General features: G+C 56.7%; 1 protein-coding gene across 1 annotated transcript in view; it reads right to left on the reverse strand.

The window, feature by feature from the left end:
* LOC121274189 (plexin-A1-like) overlaps positions 1–10,004 on the reverse strand; it is a gene marked incomplete at its 3' end in the record, with an annotated part of 98,803 nt that extends 88,799 nt beyond the window's left edge. The window contains exon 1 of the mRNA XM_041181387.1: positions 8,856–10,004. Coding sequence (XP_041037321.1) covers positions 8,856–10,004 — 1,149 coding nt within the window. The remainder of the gene's footprint in view (positions 1–8,855) is intronic.
* Between the last annotated feature and the right edge of the window lie 1,395 nt (positions 10,005–11,399).

Consider the following 11,399-nt stretch of genomic DNA (forward strand, 5'->3'; position numbering starts at 1 on the left):
CCAGCCCGAAATCACCCATTGACTATTACCCTCTGCTTCCTATTTGTCAGCCAATTTTGTATCCACGTTGCTACTGTCCCTTTTATTCCACAAGCTGTAACTTTCTACACAAGTCTGTTGTGTGGCACTGTGTCCAATGTCTTCTGCAAGTCCACGTACGTCACATCAACAGCATTACCCTCATCGACCTTTCCTGTTACCTCTTCAAAAAGCTCCAGCAAGTTAGTTAAACACGATTCCCCCTTTAGCAATCCGTGCTGGCTCTTCCTAATCAACCCGTATTTTTTCCACGTGACGACTAATTCTATCCCGAATAATTGCTTCTAGAATCTTGCCCACCACTGAAGTTAAACTGACTGCTCTGTAATTGCTGGGCTTATCCTTATAACTTTTTTGAACCAGGGTGTAATGTTTGCAATCCTCCAGTCCTCTGGCACCTTAACCTGAGTCTAGGGAAGACTGAAAGATTACAGCCAGCGCCCCTGCAACTTCTACTCTCACTCCCTTCAATGTCCTTGGATGCATCTCATCCGGTCCCGGTGCCTTTAAGACTCGACAGTCTATCCAACGCTTCCTCCTTGTCCATTCTGAACCCTCCTAGTGACAGAGTTTCCTTGTCTGTCACTATGACCTGGGTAGCATCTACCTCCTTGGTAAAGAGGGATGCAAAGTATTCATCTAATAACTCAGCCATGGCCCCTTTGTCCATGTGTAAATTCCCTTTTAGGCCCCTATTCGGCCCTACTCCTCCTGTTATCACCCTTTTACTATATTTATATGTCCACAAAAGACTTTGGGATCCCCGTTTAAGTTGGCTGCCAGTCTTTTCTCATAATCCCTCTTTGCTTCTCCAACATGTTTTTTCACCTCCCCTCTGACCCTTCCGTATTCCTCTAGGTTCTCAATTATATTTTCTACCAGACATCTGTCATTATCTTTCTGTTTTTCCTACCAAAGTGGATAACTTCACAATTTATTCACATTCTATTCCACCCACCTCCCCATGCTCCTGCCCATTCCCTCAGTCAGTCCGAATCCCCTTGAATCCTCCCTGCATCCTCATCGCAACACACATTCCTGCCTAGTTTTGTGTCATCAGCAAGCTTGTGAAATATTACATTTGGTCCCCACATCCAAATCAGGTATACAGATGGTGAAACTATATTGTGTTTATCCAGCTTCCCCCCACCGCCCCCCTCACACCCCCCCCAACCCACCCCCCAACCCTCACCCATCCACCCTTAAACACATCGACACTATTCACCTCGACACCCCTCATTGTGGGAGCGAGTTCCACATTCTCCCCGCTCTCTGGGTAATGAAGCTAAGAGGGTCTGAAATGAAGCAGAGGGAGAGAGGTGGAGAGGTTGAGGGAGGGAATTCCAGAGCTCAGGGCACCCCCCCCCCAGGCAGCTGAAGGCACGGCCGCCAATGGTGGAGCGATGGGAATCGGGGGATGCTCGAGAGGCCGGAATTGGAGGAGATCAGAGATCTCGGAGGGTTGTAGGAGGTTACAGAGATAGGGAGGGTTGTAGGGGCTGGAGGAGGTTACAGAGATACGGAGGGTTGTGGGGGATGAAGGAGGTAACAGAGATAGGGAAGGTTGTAGGTGCTGGAGGAGGTTACAGAGATAGGGAGGGTTGTAGGGGCTGGAGGAGGTTACAGAGATAGGGAGGGTTGTAGGGGCTGGAGGAGGTTACAGAGATTGGGAGGGTTGTAGGGGCTGGAGGAGGTTACAGAGATAGGGAGGGTTGTAGGGGCTGGAGGAGGTTACAGAGATAGGGAGGGTTGTAGGGGCTGGAGGAGGTTACAGAGATAGGGAGGGTTGTGGGGGATGAAGGAGGTAACAGAGATAGGGAAGGTTGTAGGTGCTGGAGGAGGTTACAGAGATAGGGAGGGTTGTAGGGGCTGGAGGAGGTTACAGAGATAGGGAGGGTTGTAGGGGCTGGAGGAGGTTACAGAGATAGGGAGGGTTGTAGGGGCTGGAGGAGGTTACAGAGATAGGGAGGGTTGTACCGGCTGGAGGAGGTTACAGAGATAGGGAGGGTTGTAGGGGCTGGAGGAGGTTACAGAGATAGGGAGGGTTGTAGGGACTGGAGGAGGTTACAGAGATAGGGAGGGGTGCAGGGGCTGAAGGAGGTTACAGAGATAGGGAGGGCTGTAGGGGCTGGAGGAGGTTACAGAGATAGGGAGGGTTGTAGGGGCTGGAGGAGGTTACAGAGATAGGGAGGGTTTTGGGGCTGGAGGAGGTGACAGAGATAGGGAGGGTTGTAGGTGCTGGAGGAGGTTACATAGATAGGGAGGGGTGTAGGGGCTGGAGGAGGTTACAGAATTAGGGAGGGTTTCCGGACCGGGAGTCAGTGTGGGTCAGTTAGAACAGGGGGTGATGGGTGAATGGGACTCGGTGTGAGTTCGGACACATGGTGGAGGAGTTTACGGAGGGCAGACAGTGGGAGAGCAGCCAGGAGGGTGTTGGAACAGTCGAGTCTGGAGGCGACGAAGGTGTGGACGAGGGTTTCAGCAGCCGAAGCACTACGACAGGGGGCGGAGCCGGGCGACATTACGGAGGAGGGAAAGGGTCGGTCTCAGCGGCTGCATGGACATGAAGCTGGAATCTCATCTCGGGGTCAAATGCCACCCCGAGGTTGCAGAGAGATGAGTTGAGCCTCCGGCAGTTGCCAGGAAGTTTGGCGGCTGGCATAGGCTACCCTGAAGGAAAAGGCTGCCTGCTCTAGGCTGGGGCATAAACCCGTTTCATCCAGAATCCCTTCATTCCCAAAACCCCTCCATCCTCATGTCTGTTATATCTTCCCCCACACACAGACAAAGCAGGGATTGAGCAATTAATAGTCCCATTTTCCTGTGGGTGTCATTCTCAGCCTATGTTTACAATGCCACAAGGGACTCTATTGGAGAGACCTGGCAGTCCCCGAGGGTCTCCAGCCCAACCCTCCCAAATGTGCCGCATCTGCAGCTACACAGCAACTGGTTAATGAGCCTGGTGCCTCCATCACTCCCCTGGTGATCTTAGCAACACAGGATCAGGAAAGGGGCCATTCTGCCCCTCGAGCTTCTCCTATATTTCCGTGGGATCCTGGCTGATCTGTATCTCACTACCATCGACCCACCTTGGCTCAGTTGTACCCTTGTATAGCAAAGCTTTATTGATCCAAAGTGAGGAGACAGTGGTAACATGAGTGACTTGTAATCCAGAGGGTGAATGGGACTCGGTGTGAGTTAGGGCACTCGGAGCGGAGCGAGGCAGTGAGGGGGGCAGCGAGGGTGGGGGGGTGGATGCAGCCGGGGATTTAGGATGAGCCAAAGTTTCCGGAGGGTAGACTGTGGGAGGGCAGCCAGGAGAGCATTGGAATACTCGAGTCTGGAGGGGACAAAAGCATGGACGAGGGTTTCAGCAGCCGATGACAGGGGAGGAGTCGAGCAACAGTCGGGGGATAAGTTGGAAGAGCTTGCCAATAGACAAAGGGTTGTAGGGACTGGTGGAGTTGGCACCTACAACAACACTGCCGATCTCTGTAACTTCGTCCAGTCCCTACAACCCCCCCCATCTCTGTCACCTCCTCCAGCCCCTACACCCCTCCCTATCTCTGTAACCTCCTCCAGCCCCTACACCCCTCCCTATCTCTGTAACCTCCTCCAGCCCCTACAACCCTCCCTATCTCTGTCACTTCCTCCAGCCCCTACACTCCTCCCTATCTCTGTAACCTCCTCCAGCCCCTACAACCCTCCCTACCTCTGAAACCTCCTCCAGCCCCTACAACCCTCCCTATCTCTGTAACCTCCTCCAGCCCCTACACCCCTCCCTATCTCTGTAACCTCCTCCAGCCCCTACAACCCTCCCTATCTCTGTAACCTCCTCCAGCCCCAACAACCCTCCCTATCTCTGTAACCTCCTACAGCCCCTACACCCCTCCCTATCTCTGTAACCTCCTCCAGCACCTACACCCCTCCCTATCTCTGTAACCTCCTCCAGCCCCCTACACCCCTCCCTATCTCTGTAACCTCCTCCAGCCCCTACAACCCTCCCTATCTCTGTAACTTCGTCCAGTCCCTACAACACCCCCATCTCTGTCACTTCCTCCAGCCCCTACACTCCTCCCTATCTCTGTAACCTCCTCCAGCCCCTACAACTCTCCCTATCCCTGTCACCTCCTCCAGCCCCTACACCCCTCCCTATCTCTGTCACCTCCTCCAGCCCCTACACCCCTCCCTATCTCTGTCACCTCCTCCAGCCCCTACACCCCTCCCTATCTCTGTAACCTCCTCCAGCCCCTACACCCCTCCCTATCTCTGTAACCCCCTCCAGCCCCAACAACCCTCCCTATCTCTGTAACCTCCTCCAGCCCCTACAACCCTCCCTATCTCTGTAACCTCCTCCAGCCCCTACACCCCTCCCTATCTCTGTAACCTCCTCCAGCCCCTACAACCCTCTCTATCTCTGTAACCTCCTCCAGCCCCTACCTGCCCAAACATCTCTCACGAGTTAACCCCACCGCTTCCCCGCATCCCAGGCATCGGCCAAGTGAACTTGCTCTGAGCTGTTTCTAAAGTATTTATATCCCTTCTTATGGAAAGAGACTACACTCATTGTGTGAATCAGTTTCCTAACTTCCACCGTGAATGGACTGGCTGTGATTTGAAGATTATGTCTCCCTTAGAATCCGGGACTCCCCATGACTAAGGGAAAACATTTCTCCTCTCTCTCGCCTAGGAACAACGTTGAAAATCCTGTGATAACAGCTCCAATGAATTGCCCCCCCGAGCATTCGATTCTTGAGGGAAGGCAAACCTCATGCCACCTCTCCTCCTTGTTTAACCTCCTCAGCTCTGGGGGCATTTGGGTGGAGCGAGACAGCGCTGCAGGGCCAGAGTGTAGAGAGCAGGAGGGTACACAGGTCTCCAGATGTGAGCGAGACTGGGGGTAACACACAACTGTGGAGCACCCTCCTTCTCTTATACATGTAAAGGAGAGAGTGTAGAGGGAGCTTTAATCTGTATCTAACCCCGTGCTGTACCTGTCCTGGGAGTGTTTGATGGGGACAGTGTAGAGGGAGCTTTAATCTGTATCTAACCCCGTGCTGTACCTGTCCTGGGAGTGTTTGATGGGGACGGTGTAGAGGGAGATTTACTCTGTATCTAACCCCGTGCTGTACCTGCCCTGGGAGTGTTTGATGGGGACGGTGTAGAGGGAGCATTACTCTGTATCTAACCCCGTGCTGTACCTGCCCTGGGAGTGTTTGATGGGGACGGTGTAGAGGGAGATTTACTCTGTATCTAACCCCGTGCTGTACCTATCCTGGGAGTGTTTGATGGGGACGGTGTAGAGGGAGTTTTACTCTGTATCTAACCCTGTGCTGGACCTGTCCTGGGAGTGTTTGATGGGGACGGTGTAGAGGGAGATTTACTCTGTATCTAACCCCGTGCTGTACCTGTCCTGGGAGTGTTTGATGGGGACGGTGTAGAGGGAGATTTACTCTGTATCTAACCCCGTGCTGTACCTGTCCTGGGAGTGTTTGATGGGGACGGTGTAGAGGGAGATTTACTCTGTATCTAACCCCGTGCTGTACCTGTCCTGGGAGTGTTTGATGGGGACGGTGTAGAGGGAGGTTTACTCTGTATCTAACCCCGTGCTGTACCTGTCCTGGGAGTGTTTGATGGGGACGGTGTAGAGGGAGATTTACTCTGTATCTAACCCCGTGCTGTACCTGTCCTGGGAGTGTTTGATGGGGACGGTGTAGAGGGAGGTTTACTCTGTATCTAACCCCGTGCTGTACCTGTCCTGGGAGTGTTTGATGGGGACGGTGTAGAGGGAGTTTACTCTGTATCTAACCCGGTGCTGTACCTGTCCTGGGAGTATTTGATGTGGACGGTGTAGAGGGAGGTTTACTCTGTATCTAACTCCGTGCTGTACCTGTCCTGGGAGTGTTTGATGGGGACATTGTAGAGGGAGCTTTACTCTGTATCTAACCCTGTGCTGTACCTGCCCTGGGAGTGTTTGATGGGGACGGTGTTGAGTGAGCTTTACTCTGTATCTAACCCGGTGCTGTACCTGTCCTGGGAGTGTTTGATGGGGACGGTGTAGAGGGAGGTTTACTCTGTATCTAACCCCGTGCTGTACCTGTTCTGGGAGTGTTTGATGGGGACGGTGTAGAGGGAGGTTTACTCTGTATCTAACCCGGTGCTGTACCTGTCCTGGGAGTGTTTGATGGGGACGGTGTAGAGGGAGTTTTACTCTGTATCTAACCCTGTGCTGGACCTGTCCTGGGAGTGTTTGATGGGGACGGTGTAGAGGGAGATTTACCCTGTATCTAACCCCGTGCTGTACCTGTCCTGGGAGTGTTTGATGGGGACGGTGTAGAGGGAGTTTTACTCTGTATCTAACCCCATGCTGTACCTGTCCTGGGAGTGTTTGATGGGGACAGTGTAGAGGGAGCTTTACTCTGTATCTAACCTCGTGCCGTACCTGTCCTGGGAGTGTTTGATGGGGACGGTGTAGAGGGAGATTTACTCTGTATCTAACCCCGTGCTGTACCTGTCCTGGGAGTGTTTGATGGGGACGGTGTAGAGGGAGATTTACTCTGTATCTAACCCCGTGCTGTACCTATCCTGGGAGTGTTTGATGGGGACGGTGTAGAGGGAGTTTTACTCTGTATCTAACCCTGTGCTGGACCTGTCCTGGGAGTGTTTGATGGGGACGGTGTAGAGGGAGATTTACTCTGTATCTAACCCCGTGCTGTACCTGTCCTGGGAGTGTTTGATGGGGACGGTGTAGAGGGAGATTTACTCTGTATCTAACCCCGTGCTGTACCTGTCCTGGAAGTGTTTGATGGGGACGGTGTAGAGGGAGATTTACTCTGTATCTAACCCCGTGCTGTACCTGTCCTGGGAGTGTTTGATGGGGACGGTGTAGAGGGAGATTTACTCTGTATCTAACCCCGTGCTGTACCTGTCCTGGGAGTGTTTGATGGGGACGGTGTAGAGGGAGGTTTACTCTGTATCTAACCCGGTGCTGTACCTGTCCTGGGAGTGTTTGATGGGGACGGTGGGTGGATGGGAGCTGCTGCAGTCCCTCACCCTGGAGACCACTGTGAGTCTGTTGATAAATCCTTGCACAAAGGAGCTGCACGTGTGTCAGAGCACCAGTCTCTGCACAGATAATGCAGCGGGGCCTGAGCTCTCGCAGTCTCCCTGGAGTGCCATCAAATAAACCAGCGTTATCTCCTAAACAGTAACATCTATCTCCCAGCCAGAGATAGGAGCTCCTCGAGGGAATGGGAATGCTGACAGATAAATCCAGGATCTGTGAGGATTGGCCTGTGTAGGACTCTGACCCGCTTCCCAGACCCTACAGGCGCTCCGGGCGCCCCCAATGCCAACCGTCCACAACCCCAAAACCCTGGCAAATGAAGATCCCCGCCCAGCTTTATTTCTACCCCGACTCCCCCCTACCCACCCCTCGCTCACTGAGTGCCGTTTCCCCACCAACCCCCACTCGACCAGCAGTCACTCCCCACCCCCACCCCCCCACCTTCTCGCTCGGGTTTCACCCTCCTCCTCTTGCTCCCTCGATCGAAAGCATTACCCCCGACTACCCATCCCCCGACACTCCCTAACTACGCCAAGCCCCTTCTGCTCCGGGCAAGGCGATCAGGGATCCTCCGATCCCTCGGTCTTAACTGGAGGCCCCATCCCTCGTTTCCTTTGGGAAATCTCTCCCCCCCATCTAAGGGGCTGGAGGAGGTTACAGAGATAGGGAGGGTTGTAGGGGCTGGAGGAGGTTACAGAGATAGGGAGGGTTGTAGGGGCTGGAGGAGGTTACAGAGATAGGGAGGGTTGTAGGACCTGGAGGAGGTTACAGAGATAGGGAAGGTTGTAGGGGCTGGAGGAGGTTATAGAGATAGGGAGGGGTGTAGGGGCTGGAGGAAGTTACAGAGTTAGGGAGTGTTGTAGGGGCTGGGGGAGGTTACAGAAATAGAGAGGGGTGTAGGAGCTGGAGGAGGTTACAGAGATAGGGAGGGTTGTCGGGGACTGGAGGAGGATACAGAGATAGGGAGGGGTGTAGGTGCTGGAGGAGGTTACAGAGATAGGGAGGGTTGTAGTGGCTGGAGGAGGTTACAGAGATAGGGAGGGATGTAGGTGCTGGAGGAGGTTACAGAGATATGGAGGGGTGTAGGTGCTGGAGCGGGTTAGAGAGATAGGGAGGGTTGTTGGAGTTGAGGAAGTAACAGATATTTGGAGGATTTTAGGGATTGGTGGAAGTGTTTGAGATAGGGAGGGTTGTAGGAATTGGGGAACATGTCATAGAAAAGGAGGGTTGTAGGAATTGGGGAACATGTCATAGATAGGGACGGTTGTAGGGGCTGTTGGAGGTTGCAGAGATTGGGAGGGTTGTGGGAATTGGAGGATGTGACAGAGTTAGAGTGGAGTGTAGGGGCTGGAGAAGGTGACAGAGGTTGGGAGGGTTGTAGGGGCTGTTGGAGGTTGCAGAGATTGGGAGGGTTGTGGGTATTGGAGGATGTGACAGAGTTAGAGTGGAGCGTAGGGGCTGGAGAAGGTGACAGAGGTTGGGAGCCGGGGTGGATGGGGGGCCGGGATGCCGGGCAGGTGAACGTGGAGCTTGGCTGTGGTAGAAATGTGGAGCCACCGGGCGGGGGAGGTTCGTGGTGGCGTTGGGGGTGGGGGTAGGGGGGGGGGGGGGCGCGGGTAGCACGGTGCGTGCTGGTTTGAGAGGGAGGAGAGTGATGCCCAGCCACAACCCCGCACCCCCCACCGCGACAGCCGCCCCCCTCCACCCCCCCCACACCCCAACCCCACCCCCACCGAACCCCATTACTCACCGAGTTGATGCAGACGAGCTCCTTGTTGAGGAGCCAGGGCAGTGAGAGCTTGCCGTTGCCCCGGTAGCAGGACTGGATGCGGGCCTTGATGCGCTCCTTGATGGCTCCCAAGGTGAAGAGGCAGAGGAGGGACTCGCCCGGCGGGTCGGCCCGGTGCTTCTGGCCCCGCGAGAAGACGGCGAAGAGGATGTCCTCCTCCTCGGAGACGCCCAGAGAGCGGGCCAGGCTGCGGCCCGGCTTGGACAGGTGAGCAGCTTGGACCAGGCGGTACTCCACCCCGTCTCGGGTGCAGCCGATGGGGAACTCCACGTAGGAGTAGAACTTGGCATCCCCGGCGCAGAGCCGGACGATCTTGGAGGTGTAGAAGGCCTCGCCGGCGGCCTCCGGCCAGGTCAGCTCGGTGTCAAGCTGGAGGGTGACGAAGTAGACAAAGCGCTGGCTGGCGAAGGCGTAGATGTAGTAGATGTCGAAGGCCGGGAAGCGGGAAAGGGTGTCCGATGGGATCTTCAGCTGCGACGAGACGAACTCGTCCTGGTAGACCAGGCCGAACATGCGGGCATCCTCGGCCTGCGGGGTCAGCCTTCGGCTGGAGAGGGTGGGGAAGTACTCGGACTTGCCGGCGATGGAGGTGCCGATGAAGAGGCTGCTCTCGCCGGGAGCCTCGGGGCTGGGGACCACCACCCCGGCCGTGGCCCCCGACTCGTTGACGCTGGAGAGGTAGTGCTCCTTGCGGTGCTGGGGCTCGCCCAGCTTGAAGAGGTCGCCCAGCCGCAGCAGCTGGCACACCCCCTGCCAGGCGCTGCCGCAGGCCACCAGGCGCTGGCCCACGTAGTCGATCAGCAGCAGCTTGTTGACGTTGGCGGCCGGCGCCAGGCCCTGGGAGCAGGCTCGCACGCTGGGCGGTGGGTAGCAGCGGGCATTGTCCTCCACCGGTCCTGTCACGTGGACCCGCAGCTGGCTGAGGTTGGCCGACAGCTTGTAGACCCGGTCGACAGCGCCCAGGAAGACCACCCCCGTCTCCCGGTGCACGGCCAAGTGGGCCAGGCCGGCGCCCGGCGCCGAGAAAACCAGCAAGTCCGGCCGGTGGGCCCGCGCCAAGTCCCCGGCCGCCAGCCCCCACAGCACCAGCCCGATCAAGCAGGCGGCCATCTTGGGCCCTCTCTGGCCGCCCCCCCACCCCCCCACCCCCCCTCCCCCCTTCTTCGTCTGCCTCGACCCGAATTTATTCCGTCTCCGGGCAGCGAGTCATTCCTGTGGGGGGTGGGGTGGGTGGAGGAGAAAGAAGAATATTACAGCCGGTTCCCCTCAGAACGCCTCCCCTCGCTCCCCACCCTCCCCACCACCCCTCCCCACCCCGTGAAGGACATGGGGCAAGCCCACCACCGCCCCCCCCCCCTCAAGGCGATGGGCCGAGCGGCATGGGGTACCCATCGCGTGCGTCCCTACCGCACCCCGCTAACGCCCCCGGAGGAGCTCCGCGCACCAGGGAGTGCCCGCACTGTGGAAGGGTCAGTGCTGAGGGAGTGCCCGCGCTGTGGGAGGGTCAGTGCTGAGGGAGTGCCCGCGCTGTGGGAGGGTCAGTGCTGAGGGAGCGCCGCACTGTGGGAGGGTCAGTGCTGAGGGAGAGCCGCACTATCGGAGGGTCAGTGCTGAGGGAGCGCCGCACTATCGGAGGGTCAGTGCTGAGGGGGTGCCGCACTGTCGGAGGTTCAGTGCTGAGGGAGCGCCGCACTGTCGGAGGGTCAGTGCTGAGGGAGCGCCGCACTGTCGGAGGGTCAGTGCTGAGGGAGCGCCGCACTATCGGAGGGTCAGTGCTGAGGGGAGTGCCGCACTGTCGGAGGGTCAGTGCTGAGGGAGCGCCGCACTGTCGGAGGGTCAGTGCTGAGGGAGCGCCGCACTGTCGGAGGGTCAGTGCTGAGGGAGCGCCGCACTGTCGGAGGGTCAGTGCTGAGGGAGTGCCGCACTGTCGGAGGGTCAGTGCTGAGGGAGAGCCGCACTGTCGGAGGGTCAGTGCTGAGGGAGCGCCGCACTGTCGGAGGGTCAGTGCTGAGGGAGCGCTGCACTGTCGGAGGGTCAGTGCTGAGGGAGAGCCGCACTGTCGGAGGATCAGTGCTGAGGGAGCGCCGCACTGTCGGAGGGTCAGTGCTGAGGGAGCGCTGCACTGTGGGAGGGTCAGTGCTGAGGGAGCGCCGCACTGTGGGAGGGTCAGTGCTGAGGGAGAGCCACACTGTCAGAAGTGCCATCTTTCGGGATCAGGCATTGAACCCAAGGCTCCCATCTGCCCTCTCAGGTGGACATAGAAGTCCCATGGCGCCTATTGGAAGATGACTTGGGTGTGGGGGTTTAGGGGTTGAGGCAGAGGACGGGTGGGTGCGGAGTGACGTGTTCCCCATTGTCCTGAGACCAATATTCATCCCTCAACCAACATCACTAAAAAACAGATCATCCGGGTCATTGATCATGTTTGTGGGATCTTGCTGTGTAACAATTGGCTGCTCCGTTTTCCTACATTGCAACAGTCACCACACTTCATAACAAATCTCC

This window comes from Carcharodon carcharias (genome assembly GCF_017639515.1).
Source record: "Carcharodon carcharias isolate sCarCar2 chromosome 35 unlocalized genomic scaffold, sCarCar2.pri SUPER_35_unloc_13, whole genome shotgun sequence".
Classification (NCBI taxonomy): Eukaryota; Metazoa; Chordata; class Chondrichthyes; order Lamniformes; family Lamnidae; genus Carcharodon; species Carcharodon carcharias.